Source organism: Argentina anserina, chromosome 4 (genome assembly GCF_933775445.1).
Source record: "Argentina anserina chromosome 4, drPotAnse1.1, whole genome shotgun sequence".
Lineage (NCBI taxonomy): Eukaryota > Viridiplantae > Streptophyta > Magnoliopsida > Rosales > Rosaceae > Argentina > Argentina anserina.
In genome coordinates, this window is record NC_065875.1 from 23,419,262 (window position 1) to 23,435,229 (window position 15,968).

Consider the following 15,968-nt stretch of genomic DNA (forward strand, 5'->3'; position numbering starts at 1 on the left):
AGCCACTCGGTCGAGTACTTACACTCCATATCTCGGCTTCTACCTCTCCACCCTGGCAGGTGCATGCGCCCCATCATGACCACACATGTTACACACATCGTATACGCCGCCACATGTTCGCCCAGATTGTAACATTCGCTTATGTATCTTTACTTCAGTCCTCCCCCGGGACCATATGTATCTCCTTATATGGTCTATCCGGGACCTCGCATCATTGCGCACGTTTCTTTCCATCCGATCACTCCCCTCTTTTGCATAGGAACTTGGGGGACTGGTAGTGTCGTCATTAGTGCTCCAACACTCGTTCAGGCTAACACTCCCGATGTTTCTTTATTGATAAATTCTCCACTCAAGAGAGTCTCTTGGCCGAGGACTTTGAGGACTTGTTAACATCACGCCCTTTATGGGGCTAAAATATCGGAGTTACTCGCCTTGCACTTAGCACTCGGAGCCATATTCCACCACTTTGAATCCAATTAGGGTCAAATGCCCACTACATGCATTATTAGCCCTGCAATGACAGTTTGGTAATTTCAGTCACCACACTCATTTTCTCCTATAAATAGACATCTCTACTCCACAAATTGGTAAGCTTTCATTCTCCACATTAGTCCTACCTATTCTACATCTCCATGTAGATGGCTTATGCATCGGAGGGTTGAAGGCGGTTAGCCCGGTCTTCTCCCTTAACGTCGTTGCTCATGATTTTTAGGTTGTCGGAGATGGTACGCTTTCTCATGATACTCAATATTCGAGCCCCGCCAGAATCTCACAGTAACAAATTCCTACTTCAATTTCTCCATGTTTGAAGCTACATGGCTTCAGCAACATTGGGCGTCAAATAAGCAACGAGTTAACTCGCAGTACAGTTAGGCCATGCCATAAGTTTAATTGTTGATGTTGGTTTGACTGTTTGAGGATCCCAATTGACCTGAAATGAAGAAACAATCTAAAGAGCTTGGCAGATCATCCAATATTGCTACATGAGATCTCTTCGCAAAAATTAACTGATAAATGCAACAGTATGATTATCACAGTTTCTCTTGTTGACTGGTATTGCAAGACGGTGACCTTCTTTGTGCAAGGGTCGTATTGCAATAACCTTCCGGTTTCATCACCGGTGGCAACTGACAACGGCCACAACCTTAATTTGGCATTGGTCATGATCAGAAGACGAGAAACAATGTAAGCAAGTTAAAGAGAAAGAAACCATATGAACTTTCAACAACATCATATGTTCAGTACTGTGTAAATATATATGGGGAATTTAGATCAAAAATGTATACTTGTTTAAGATTACACCGCCTCAGATTATACCACCTCTTAGATTTACACCCAAAACTTATTTTAGGTTGATTATTTATTAAAATAATATATTTCATACTTGATAAACAGAATCTTATGTTGTAGATATTTACTAAATATGTCGCCCAATCAATACAAAATCAAGATCTATGATTCAGCTTGATTGAAGTTTCTGCATTTGGAAACTCATTCATTAATCAATTGATATAAAATTGGGTCCTTGATTGTAGCATCTGATATTGATACAAATCTCATCCATGGTTGAAGCAATAGAAATCAATACAGGGAGATTTGGAGATTTTCAATTTCGAAATCGTCAGCTTTTATCATTATATATATGTCATTTTTTATTGATGTAAATTGATCGGTTAATCAGAGAGCGATGGGTTGCATGGCATCGTCAACAATTTGTACTTTTCTTATTCCAATATGTATTACTTTAGACCTGATCATTAGGTATAGAATTTTATGTTCGTATTGTGGTCTGGATTTGTGGTGTTGTCTTCTAAGCCATAGGTATGCTTCCTATTTATATTTTAGTGAATAGGTAGATATAGTGTACTTTAGATTGAATTCTATTTATCTTCTATTTATCATGTTTGTGTTACTTATGAATTCGAATCTTTTACTTTTTGTGGTAGGATGCTCGGGTTTGTCTAATAGGTAATTTATATACTTGTAGTGGTTTCTTTCGTTTGGAATAGGTAATATCTATTATCAGGTTGTTATTGGAATGTAGTGTTCCTCTCATATAGGTGGAGGTGTGTGTGGTGTTCTTCCTGCTCTATAGGAAAGATATACATGTGAGGTGAAATATGTCTAATGTTTATACATGTTGGTTCTATAGGAGGATATACTTATAAGTTAGGAAATGTGTCTACTATTATACTGTTGTCGAGGAGTGTGCATCTCGTGTTTATTCTTGTGGTAAGTATTTATTACAGTTCTTGAATGTAGATATTGCATGAACATTATCAATGATGGTAGAGAACTAATAAGGCTTTATGAAAAGTTTAGGATATTACTTAACTCACCTGCCAAAAACACACATATCCTATTATAGAATATGGATATATTTGGATGAATTATACACCTATATGACTTGAGTGTGAGATGACATATCGAATTGAAAAATATAATTTTTAGAGATAATCTTTCAATTAATTTACAACAATATAAAATGAATGATACAGTTTCTAAATAGAATCATAATTTGATTCATATATTTCTTTCTTAATTTTATTTTTTTAATTTATTCTAAAAAAATAAGTGTTTATCTAATATAAATGCCAAAAAAATCATAGATTATCAACTTTAAGCAATGAAAAAAGATTGATTTTTGGTGTTAGAATTTTTATTTGTGATGTTCAGCAGGTATTATAAAGATGGTATTAAGTTAATAGTAATGATTTATGATTTGAATAACGAATATCATATGAATATCGAACAGAAAGATGAAAATTTCAATAAATAAGAGAGAAATGGTTTTAGATCGGGTGGAAAAGATTAATATTTCATGACAAATTAAGTTTTTTTTGTATACATATAATGAATTAATTATGTATTAAAAAAATGGTGTACGTAATAGTCATTTTACACTTGTGTAATATAATTTTTCAGTAATTGAAATATATATGGGGGTGAATAAAGAAGTTAGTGGGGTGAAAATAGCCGCATCCTATACATTAACATGATTTATTAGCTTTCAATTGCATTAATTAAGACAAATAAAAGTTGCATTTTTCATTATTTGACTATTCCGTTACATAAATTTATCCCTATTAATTCAGCAAATCAACAAAAAACGTATGCATACATTAATAATTGATATAACAATTAGATTATTGCATTTAAGAAATTATGATTGCTATATCTATGCATTTATTTTCCTTTTTTTCCAACTAGAAGGGCAAAAATGTGAACTAGAACAAAAAATTGAAATATGTTAATTATTTTAGAAAACTCTATTAGGAAAGATGCAATAAACTTTGGGTGTGAAAAAAAAATTGAGTGTGGATTTAACTTAAAAGAGTGCTTGAAAAATGAGTGTATCACTCAAATTTTCTCAATATATATGGTACCTTCGTTGGTAAACTGTACTGGTGTCTGTAAGATAAACAATTCCGGGCATTCAGAAAACGGAAAGGGACTCCGTTTAGGGAAGTGGCAAGTTGGTGAGGATGACCACCACTGCGATCTACCTTTAAGAGCCCGAAGTAGGCATCTGCAACATAGAGTTCACAAGTTTTCGGGTGGAACTTATTCAAACCCAGAGGCCTTCCACATATCGATCGGTTCAGTCGTATTCGGTTGAACCATCACATATTTTTCTTTGCCTGCAGCAGATTGCATGATTAATACAAAGCTTTTCGATCAGTATGTTCGATTCCTATACCAATTTTTCTAACGAATAATTGAACAATGGATAAAGCATGCATATTAGACTTCAACTTGAAATGTTGAGTTTGTCATAAATATCATCTCTATTTAGACATTTACTGGAATAAAAATAAGCTTAGAGCTCAATGGTTGCGGAATTTAGACGTACTTCAACTTGATATATAGTTTGACTAAATATATATGTTAATCAATCCCAGTTTATATCTCACAACCCATCTAACCAATTAACAACGAACCAGCTAGCTATAGTGGACTCTCATATTTTAATCCCAAGTGCTTGTATAAATAAGTCATTTATGCAAAAGTCTTATTGTGATCGTGTTTTTGTATTAAAGAAAACAAAAAAAAAAGTCAAATAGATGATCACTTGTGTCTTGCCTGGTTGGGGAGGTGAAGGCAAACTCCGTCCAGCCGTGGTGAGGCCCTTGCCATCTGAGAATTCTTCCATCTGAAACTCCAACATAAGGCCCTTTTCCAGAGCAGTCGAATGCAATGCTTTCCGGACCAACGACGCGTTTGGGGAGCTCGATCTGATGGTAATTTGTGAGGTCGACAACAGAGAAAGTTTCTGCTGGTGTGGATGACGCAAGGATCAACAAAAACAAAAACAAGTAGAGTGAAAGAAATGCGGTTTCATGGCCAGCTATGAAGATTTTCTAGAGAGAATAGAATGTGGCTCTCTCAGATTTGATTTGTACTTATATATAGATATAGAAAGTAACATAGAAGAGTATTACATGCTAGCTCAGCATCTAATGAAGAAAACGACCCTTCAGTATTTGAGCTAATGTAGTGACGTGCATACGAGTTCCCTCCTTTTTACTTGACAACTTGAGAGAAAAGCGACTTAATTATTCACTATACAGTATCTGAACACAATTAAGCTTATTAAAAAGACTAAACCAAAGTACCTAACGAAGATCGATCATCGTAATTCTTGATGAACGATCGATTCATGAGGAACGAACACTTGAAGAATTGAATTCTCACATCACAAGCAAATCTGGCTGAAATTAAATTTACACAAAACGAAAAGTAAAGCCCCATGACAGGATCATGCATGTGATTATAATTGTATACAGGATTTATGCATATTTCTAAGTTTTGTTACCTAGTAGTATTTTATAAATACAACTACTCTGTCTTCAATTATGTTAAATTTAATTGCACTCATTTCTTCGATCGATCGATCGTTAGTTTTCTTCAGATCAAAACAATCGAGCACATTGTGAAATGTGATCGAAGCTAGCTTCGTGCCTACATATATAGTTTTTATTTAATATAGGGCATTATGCATGGGCATGTATCCATGTAGATTAGAAGCATCTTCAACAAGAGATGTCAAATATTTTTGTCAAATTCCAATTGATATTTGAGTTGGCAATTTTAAAATTTGACAGCAATCTACTCCAATCAAGTAGTCAAATTCTTATGTTGAAGTTGATTAAAGTAAATGCTTTGGCCGCACAATTCTAGGTAAACAAATTAAAGGAGAAGATGTGATAAGGAGAGAGAGAGAGAGAGAGAGAGTAAATGAAATAATAATAAAAAATTAACAGTAGAGTCAAATTTGACATGGTAGTGAAAATGTTATTTACTGTGACAATGACTAATTTGTTGGAGGAGAAATTAACAAGTCATTTATTGTCGTTGGTGCAATGTTGGGTTTAACTAATTTGTTAGAGTTGCTCTTAGGCCATAATTACTTAATTTTCCCAATGATCTTAGTCAAATCTACTCGTTTAATGAGTTTTAGTAGGATACCGTACAATTTTAGTGAAGGCTATGCATGTCCCATCTATAATTAATACACTATGCATGGGGTATCGATCATAGCGTACAAACAATTTGAAAATGCAATGAATACGAGGGTTAGCTTAAAGTCAAGAAATTTCTCGCTTAAAGTCTAATGGAATGAAAATGCTCACTGACATTCACATCTGATATAATTTTGCAAATATTACACTGTCTTTTTACCATTTAACAACATTAATTTATGTACTTCTCCATTAATCCACTATGCATGCAGAAAATCTTCTTCGTCAGACCTCTAGCTGTTCGATCTTTAGCTTGGGGCTTGTATATCTTTTCACCAGAATCGATCAGCAATATTATAGGTTAAGTACGTAATGTTGGTCTGAAGTAGATGATGCAGATACAATACCCTCGTATAATAAACAGATCTTTTCATAATAATCGTAAACACATGAACATCAATTTCATAATACATATGTGTTCCTAAAGAGGTATGTATATATTTCTTGATCAACAACAATCTGAATCCTAGCTAGCATGAACTTGACATCCGAGTTAGTGAGGAAATAGTCATCTGAAACACAACACAAAGGCTCAGTATTGGGCTGAATTAAATGCTCAAAACTTGTGTTGTGCTCATGGACTTTCTCATGTATATATAGTGGTCTAAACCTCATCTTATACTCACCCATAGAGAGTCCAAGATCGACTCAAGGTTTAACCTGATAAGAGACTTAATTCTTATCATTTATTAGATGCTGTATAGGTTGACAATTAATAAGAGTTCTAATCCACCACGAGATATACTTCTCGATGAATTACTAGCATTATGATTACTTATATGTAATTCTGTCATTTATCTTAATATTAATTCAATTGTAATTACTTAAGTGTTTTAGATAATGTCAAAGTTAAACTTATTTCCAACACGTAATAGCTCGTTGGATGCCAATAAGCCAAGTAATGTCTCGATGTTTTTTTTTATTGAACTCATCATAGTTTAAATGAAGGCCAGTTTAATACAACGTGATTGCTTAAAGATCAGGTGCATCTGGATTATCTAGCCAACGTAGGGCTTTACTACTGATCCAATCCACAACTTTCCGTTGTGTTCATCAACCTCACTAATAGACTCAAGCACTGGACCACCCTTTCCATCTAACACCTCCACAACGTTCCCTTGTTCATCAAACTTCACTCCCACCGGATATTTTGTCAACCACAACTCTGAAGAAGTGTGATTATACTGCAATGTTCTTACACTATTCACTGCAACCCAAAATTCACCACTATCAGTTCTCTTAATGTTATCGGCTGGCCGTCTCAGTTGAATGAAGAATTGTACATCGCCAGCTTTTGGTCCTCGAAGCCAAAGCTTGAAATTTTTTTATGTAACAGATTCAGCCACAAAGAGGAAAGAACTGTCCTTTCTTAATGCCACACCATTTGCAAAAGTCAAGTTATTGAGCAAGACAGCCGCCTTCTTTGTACTAGGGTCGTATTGCAATACCCTCCCAGTTTTGTCACCGGTGGCAACTGACAAAGGCCACAACCTAGCTTGATTTGGCATTGATCAATATGCATGAGAAGAAAAGAAAATTTGTAAGCAAGCTAATAAAAGTGAAATTACAAAATAACTTCTAACTGCATGCATCAGATGATGAGGCGCGCATGGCCATGAACTACACTAGTAGTTCCAGGAATTAAGCGCACGTAGTTAATCTTATTAAGCTAAATAAATAATATCAACTTGATGCAATTGTAAATAGTGCCTAAATACCTTCGTTGGTAAACTGTACTGGTGTCTGTAAAATAAACAATTCCAGTTTGAATATCAATGTCCAAAGCATTCAGAAAACGGAATGGGACTCCATCTAGGGAATTGACAAGTTGTCGTATTATCCTATATTTCTATGCATCATATTCTTAGTTTATTTTCTTAGTTCTCTAATTTTGATTTATTTATGTTATTTTAGTGTGTTTATAGGTTTGTGTCAAAGAGAGAAGAAAATATGCTAAAATGAGCTAATTTAGATTAAATGACAATTATATTCTTCATTGTCAGAATCTGCATGTGCATAACGTCTGACTTTGCTGAGGTACTGTGGGAATTCAAGATCGAGTCAGACCATGAGCCTTATACCACTGGAAAGATACAAAAGTCTATTTTATGTAGGATTTTACGGATCTTGATTTCGATACTCTGAGATGAAGTTATGATAGTTTGAGTGACGAGAGTTCAGAGCTGAAATCTGCTCGGGTTCACTAGCATTCATGGAGAATTCAAGTTGTGTTGCAAAGTGCATTCAATTTCAATACATCACGGTCAATAATTCAGATGAAGATGCATATAGTACATGGATTCCTACTTTTACATGAGATATTTCAAGGTTTTCCCATTCCATATCAAGATAGGAGTCTAGAATTCAAGTCTTACAAAGAAACTGAAGTCAAAGATGTGCAATAATCTTTCTTATATAAGGGAGCACGAATTTCATATGAGAAGGGGGCTCAAAATGAAGTGAAAGATGAGTAATTATCTTCCCTATATAAGGGAGCACGAATTTGATATGAGATGGGGTCTCTCGAGCACAATGACGCCTAAGGAGAAGAGACCATCCATCACATCTTTCTCATTCCATTCTTTTATGTTTTTGTTATGTTTTTCTTAGTCGTAGTTTGTTAAACCTTTTTCTAAGATTATGATGATGCCCTATCATGATTGTTTAAGTAGTTTGATGTTTTATTGATGAGTTTATAGTTTTTTTTATGATGAATTCTTAGTCACTATTTTAATTGATTTTTATGTTTAAGTTCTTTGATTGATTACCTTAGGGCTTTGCATATAGTGGTTTGAAAGATTTTATGTAGTAGTAGTGGTTTACCCGTCACACCACCTATTATATTACCCATCACACTACCTGTCATAGAAAATTGTTAGTGTGACTGATGGTGTGACTGGTAGTATAACTGACGAAATTTTAGTGTGACCGGTGATGTTTTGTACGACAACATTAATGTTGATATTTGGATCATATGAGTTGATATGAGAAGTTTAATATCACATAATATTAGATAAAGGTTGATTATTTCTAGTCTTTTTTTTGTCACAACAGAATCACAGAAAACAGTGCGACAGAGAATGCGACAGTTAGTGTGATAAATAGCGTGACATGAGATGTGATAGGTAGTGTGACAAGATGTGTGATATGTAGTGTAACAGGGGGTGTGACATGTAATGTAACATTTAGTTTGACATAAATCCTAAACACTAAACATAGTTACATAAAACAATATGATAAAGAGTGTGACAGTTAGTGTGAGAAGTAGTGTGATAGGTAGTGTGACAGATAATGTGATACGTAGTGTGACAGACAATGTGATAGGTAGTGTGACAGTTAGTGTGATATGTCGAGACAAATGTCTAAATAAGTGAAATTATGTAAAAACTCAAATGATCGGATATCAGTACCATGAACGGCGATAATCCCTTGCGAGGGTTACTACACTTTGTACAATGGTCAGTTCAGAGTAGGTATAGTATCAAATGAAAGAAAGGATAACTATCTTTTCAACAGTATAAATCACGTTCAAATCAATCGTCAGACGACAAAGTTATGACCGAAATTAGAAGAAAAATGAAAAAGAAAAAGAAAAAAAAGAGTGCAAGAAATGACAAAAGTCGGTTGCAGTGGTTTATGTTTCCTCAGAAGCTAGTTTGGATTCAGTTAATGGTAGTGTTTCACTGAAAGGGAAATCCCCAATCCAGGGCGGTGGTGGCTGGCCGACAGCCACACGAAACCCATGAGTCAAATAATTTCCTCGAATTGTCAAGACTTGGGAAGTGCCATGACAGTTTGGAAATTAGGGGATTTGATTAGATCTCATTCCCCTGAAATGATCTTGCTATGTGAGACAAACCAGAGTAAGTACCGCACCAACAAACTCCGGAGGCTATACAGATTCTTTAAGGGTGTTACAGTTGAGCCCTCTCTTTCAGGGGCAGGAGGTTTAACTTTGTGGTGGAAGCCGGAGGTTGAGGTTGAGGTTGAGGTACTTTCAAAAAGTAGAAATATTATTGACACTATCATTACAATTACGAATTTGAATGTTACTATTTGAGTTTCTTTCTTTTATGGCCATCCTTATAAGGACCAGAAGCAGGTTTTTTGTCCTCAGTGTTGAATATGGTTTTGACTCCTACTTTTCATTGGATTTGTGTTGGACACTTTAACAAAATTGTTTTGAATTGCAAGAAGGAGGGCTGTCCCTTGGGCTTGGAATCAAATTCGCTTCCTCAAGAACTTCATTCATGGATAATAACCTGCTGGCAGATTTGAACTTCTCAGGTCTGAGATTCACATGGGAGAACATAAGAGATGAGGAGGAGGGGTTGATAAGGGAAAGGTTGGATCGTGCACGTTGGCATGAACCTAGAGTGGGATCAAACCATTGTCCTCTTGTTCTTTACTCTCAATCCAAGCAAAAAAAAGTCCAATAACTTTTAAGGTTGAAGCGAAGTGGCTCGAGGACCCAGAGTGTTTGGCTCTGGTCTCGGCAACTTGGAACTGTAATGGCTCAGGAGATCCTTTCTTTTTTTCCTAGAAAAATTTGAAGCAGTGTAGGGTAAGCCTGAAGAAGTAGAGTAAACAAAAATATCCGAACAATAAGGCCATGATTGATTCTCTCAATTGGGAGTTATCTGGTATTCAGTCGAGTTCAGGCCCTGGGGGTTCTCATGAGAGGGAGAAATCAATTCTTATGGAGCTTGAGGTGGGCTGGAAGTTGGAGGAAGCCTTTGGGAAGCAAATATCTCGTATCAACTGGCTCTTAGAAGGTGATAGAAACACTAAGTTTTTCCACCTTTCCACCATCTACAGACGCAACAGAAATAGAGTAAGCAGCATTTACTTGGATAATGACAATTGGATAAATGGGGACAATCAAATTAAGGAGGCATTTACGTAATTTTATAATCAGCTCTTCACAATTAATGGTCAGAGGGATTGTAGTGAGTCCCTTAGTGTTGTTACTGGTCAGATTTCTAACGAGCAGAATGCAGGCCTCCTAAGCCCTTTCACCTCAGAGGAGGTTTTCTTAGCTGTCAAGCAGCTGGGCAATCTTAAGGCACCAGGACCAGATGGCTTTCCAGGGTTATTTTATAAACAATACTGGGAGGTGGTGAGTGACAATGTGAATAAGGCAGTGTCTTTTTTCTCAGATGTGAATTGCTCGATTGATATCATTAGCAAAACAAACATTGTGCTCATCCGAAGGTGCAACATCCGGAAAATATGGGGCAATACAAGCCCATTAGCCTCTGCAATTGTAACATCTCTCGTATATTTAAAGGGTAAAGTGATATATATTTTTTGCATTTGAATAAAATGTTATTGATCAGACGACTCATCAATAAAATATGTATAAAGTTAAATAAAGTTTGTTTGGAAATATATTTGTATGTGGTGGATATTGGTAATAAATAGGTTCATGAGTTATAAATGATTTTTCAAAGTTTTGGATTATAAAGAAATAACTTGGAAAAAAAAATCTGAATTTGGTCTTGGAGTAATATGGATCATTGAGATCTCACTATTTAATCACATCTCTTGGATTCAAGAGGTGGAAAGGATATATATGAAAGGATGATCAGATTGAAAAAAGGATGCCAACATCAAGGGGGCTCGAGAACTCTAAGGGAACACCGACCTCCTCACCCTCATCTTCAATTCTTGATCACCAACTCCTCCAACAAGGGGTTTCTCTTCGAACAGAGAAAAGAGGAGGAGGGGCGGGATTAGGAGAGTTTCCATAGAATGAGAAATAGATGATAGATATCAGCAGACAGTACCAGGACATCTTGATTCGGATTAATCCATTCTTAATCCGGGTCAGGGTGTCACGGCAATAACTCTGTAAATATATTATCTAAGCTCTTGGCCAACAGATTGAAACGTCTGCTCCCATTTCCTAATCTCTGAGCATCAAAATGTCTTCTTGGCGGGAAGACAAATCCAGGACAACTTGATTTTAGCTCATGAAGCCTACCATTATCTCAAGCTAAAGAGATCGAAGATTGATTTTGAGGTAGCTTTGAAGCTTGACATGAACAAGGCATATGATAGGGTTGAATGAGACTTCTTGGAAGCGACGCTGCTTAAGTTTGGGTTCGATGCTGCTTGGGTTAGGTTGGTCATGAAGATGGTCAAATCGGTATCATTCTCAGTCCTTATCAATGTGAGTCAAGGCAGCTCGTTTAATCCCTCCAGAGGTCTAAGGCAAGGAGATCTGCTATCCCCTTACCTCTTTCTGTTGATTGGGGAAGTTCTCTCTCGAAATATCTTGGCAGAAATCGAGTCTAAGCAGATGAGGCCGATGAAATTAAGCCATACATGCCCGGGTCTTTCTCACTTGATGTTTGCGGATGACACAATCTTGTTCACTAAGGCCACGACTGATGATTGCAGAGTCCTGAAAAGATTCTTGACTCATATTGTGCTGTCTCTAGACAAGCCATAAATCTTTAGAAGTCTTCCATATTCTTCTCCAAGAACACTCCGATGGAGATCCAATGTATGGTTGGGGAAGTTCTTCAGATCCCAACAGTAACACAACTTAGGATTTACCTCGGCTTACCTACAACCTGGGGTAACTCAAAACGTAATGTCATGGCCTATATTAGGGAGTCGGTTGGAAAAAAGCTGGAGGGATGGAGAGCTAATGTCTTATCTCAAGCTGGTAGATAAGTGTTGATCAATGTGGTTGCTATGGCCATCCATGTTTATCCGATGTCGATATTTCTCCTTCCAATTTCCTTATGTAAGACTATTGACTCGGATATCTCAAACTTCTGGTGTGGATTCAATAATTCAAAGACCAAGGTACATTGGAAGAATTAGAATATTCTCTGCAAAAGCATGATGGTGGCATGGGGTTTAAGAATCTGCAAGCTTACAACAACGAACTTCTTGGTAAACAGTGTTGGCGTTTGGCTCAAAATCCAAATGCGTTGTGGTGCAGATTTTTGAAAGCAAGATATTTTCTTCATTCCAACTTCTTAAGGGCAAAAAAAGATTCCAGACCTTCATGGATTTGGAATTTTCTTCTTGCTGGAAGAGAAACTATTGACAAGAATGCAATGTGGAGAGTTGGTAATGGCAAGAGCATTGAGATTTGGTCGGATAAGTGGGTTTCGAATGATTGTGGTGGATTAATCATCCCTATCAACACCTCCAATAGATTCACTCTGCTAGCGGTGGAAGAGATTATTGATGATAATAAAAACTAGAGTATTGAGCATCTTGTGTCGTTTGTAAAGGCGAGTGATATTCAGGTCATCAAAGTTATTCCAATAGGTGGTGAAAGGGATAATGATGTGCTTGTGTGGCCAAAAAGCAAAAAGGACTCCTATGTTAAGAGTGGGTATAGACAAATATACTCTGAGCAGAAAATGACGGTTGATAATTCTAAGGCCTCATGTTCTCACTCCATCAACACACAGGTCTGGAAGTTGATCTGGAAGTTGATTTGGTTACCTAAATATACCCCAAAAGTCTCAAATTTTCTCTGGAAAGCTTTTAGGAATAGCCTCGCAACTGGTTGGAATGTTTACAGGATAAAGATTGTCACAGTGCCTACTTTTAGTATTTGTGGTGAACATGAGGAATCAGTGGAGCATAGTTTATTGCTCTTCCCTTGGCCATAATTATGGCTTTGATATATATATATATATATATCAAAAATGTCAATTTACACTTCAAACTTGGCCATAATTACCAGTTTGCACCCGAACTTGCATTTGAGTTAATTTACCTCATAAATTTGGTAAAAAAAATACCAATTTGCACCTCTTCTATTACATTGAACCATTTCTATCCAATTTTGTGTCACATGTCATGCACATGAGAGGTAATATTGTCATATTCTATTTATATTTTTCTTAAAAATAAATAAAAATATTCTTTAAAATGAGGATTATTTTTTAATCAAATTATTCTTTTATATCTTTTTTGTACATACTTAACCATACTTCAAATTATGTATTCAACATACACACCCATTCAAATATAGTGTGTTGTGTATGTATATATATATATATATTATATGTACACATTTTTTTTAATTTTCTATGTATTTATTTATATTTTTATAATATTTTTTAAATACCATATCACATAAAATAATAAATATATAAATCAATAACATATTTCGTAAAAAAATAAAAAAAACATAGTATCAAGTGTTCCTCTTAAGTAATTTTATTAATTTATTTCATTATTAAATATGAATAAATATATAATGACAGTACTGCCCTTTAAATGCATGACATATGACTTAAAATTGGATGGAAAACATTAAATTTAACGGATGGGTTGCAAATCGGCAATTTTTACTAAGTTTAGGAGGTAAATTGATTCATGCAAGTTCGGGGTGCAAACTGGAAATTATGACCAAATTTAGGGTGTAAATTGACATTTTTGATATATATATATATATATATATATATAAAGCCACAATCATGTATCAATTCCATATTACATAAATTTATTAGGAAAATCGCCAATATGAAGAGGAGATTGTCTTTCAAGTTTCAACGTACCCTTGATTTTTGCTTAACTGTATGATACATGCAATAACCCAACGCAACTTAGAGGATCTAAATTTAAGATCTGTACGTGCAATTGTGTGCAGTCCATGCAAGCAAGTATATATCTAGCTATAACAAGCCAACACCAACATAAGAATTCTGGACTGATCCCATCCACAGCTTTCCGTTGTGTTCTTCAACTTCACTAACAGACTTAAGCAAGGCTGCAGCACTATCCTCTCCATCAAGCACCTCCAAAACATTTCCTTCCTCATCAAACTTCGCTCCTACAGGATCTCCTAGCAGAGTCGGTATTAATCCTCCTCCTCCTCCTCCGTTGTTGATCGCAACCCAGAATTCTCCATTGTTGTTTCTCTTGATGTTATCCGGGAACCCGACCAGTTGAGCGAAGAGTTCTACGGTATTAGCTTTGGGTCCTCGAAGCCACACCCTGAGGATCTTCAGCGTGCCGGTTTCGGTTAGGAGGAGGAAAGATTTGTCCTTACTTAGAACCACACCATTTGGAAATGCCAATCCCTTGAGCAACACAGTCACCTTCTTTGTACTAGGGTCGTATTGCATTAACCTTCCAGTTCTGTCAGCGGAGATGATGGACAATATCCAAACACTATGCCACGATGAAAGAAATGAAGAAAAATTTTAAGCAAGCTAAAACATTGTATTAATATGGAAGTAATACTTTGAATTGTAACAGTTTCTGAATTCACCCTATTAATTAACGCTGAGCATGTTTTTACATAACATATATCTCACTACGGATAAAACCGACTTCATGTTTTGAGAAACATTTGTGTATTGGCACCAGTTAACCAACATTCCTACCACGGGATTCTAGCTAGATACCTGCTATATTGATTTATTGTTGCATAAAATTAGTCAACTATTGTATACAAAGAGGTTATTATGTATATATTACCTTCTTTGGAAAATAAGACTAGTATCTGTAAAATAAACCATTCCTGATTCATTATCAACGTCCAAAGCATTTAGGAAATGGAACGGAACTCCTCCTGCTGATATTGCAAGCTGATGCGGAGGACCGCCATTTGGTCCCGTCTTCAAGAGGCCAAAGTAGGCGTCTGCAATATAGAGTTCACACGTTGTGGGGTTAAACTTGAGACCCAGTGGCCTCCCGCATATCGGTTCCTTAAACTTGTCGGTTGAGGCATCGCATATATTCTTCTTCCTGATGATGAAATTATACAAACAATTGAAACAAACTGCATGTATAGCCTAAAGATAGCATAATCCAACTGTAATTACTAAACAGTACTGGTAATATTATATTGGTTATATTTAGTTAGCTCGCTTGCCTATTCGGGGAAGTATAGGCAAACTCTGTCCAAGACTTGAGATGTTCTTCCCATTTGAGAATTCTACCATCTGAAACCCCAACATAAGGTCCTTCTCCGCGGCAGTCGAACGCAATGCTCTCAGGGCCGACTATGTTATGTGGGAGCTCGAGCTCGTGGTAGTCACTGAGGCTTGCAATGGAGAAAGCTAATGCTGGTTTGGATGTGGAGGTTGATACTAGGATGATCAGTAAACAAGATAGAAGCAAGTAGAATGAAGCAAAAGGTAGGTTCGTCATGGCGGAAATATTAAAGCTGCCGAGTGTTATGATCGAGTACGTACTACCTAGCTCCGGAAGCTATATATAAATAGAAAATTACTTAGTAGTACTAGTTTTCTAGATAATATTTAAATTAACTAAAAACTCATTTTTCATATTTTTATACAAATTAAGACATAAACACAACTTAAAAAATATGTAGACTTAATTATTTAATGCTCAAATGTCCAAATAACCACTATTTTCTCAAAAATTACCAAGCTATCACTCTCATATCTAATAAGTTTATCTGCCTTTATTTTTTAGTTTTTTTTTGTCAATTTTAAA

The 15,968-nt window shown here is 36.0% G+C and overlaps 1 protein-coding gene and 2 pseudogenes across 1 annotated transcript; all 3 read right to left on the reverse strand.

Annotated features, from left to right (window-relative positions):
- Positions 1-966: 966 nt before the first annotated feature.
- LOC126792428 (protein STRICTOSIDINE SYNTHASE-LIKE 10-like) lies at positions 967-4,752 on the reverse strand (annotated as a pseudogene).
- Positions 4,753-6,520: 1,768 nt separating this feature from the next.
- On the reverse strand, positions 6,521-7,865 carry LOC126792429 (protein STRICTOSIDINE SYNTHASE-LIKE 10-like; annotated as a pseudogene).
- Positions 7,866-14,176: 6,311 nt separating this feature from the next.
- LOC126792430 (protein STRICTOSIDINE SYNTHASE-LIKE 10-like) lies at positions 14,177-15,659 on the reverse strand. Its single transcript, XM_050518848.1, has 3 exons — positions 15,382-15,659; positions 14,985-15,254; positions 14,177-14,675 (listed from the first exon to the last, which is right to left on the reverse strand). The coding sequence occupies exons 1-3, from the start codon at positions 15,657-15,659 to the stop codon at positions 14,177-14,179; spliced, it is 1,047 nt and encodes a 348-aa protein (XP_050374805.1).
- Between the last annotated feature and the right edge of the window lie 309 nt (positions 15,660-15,968).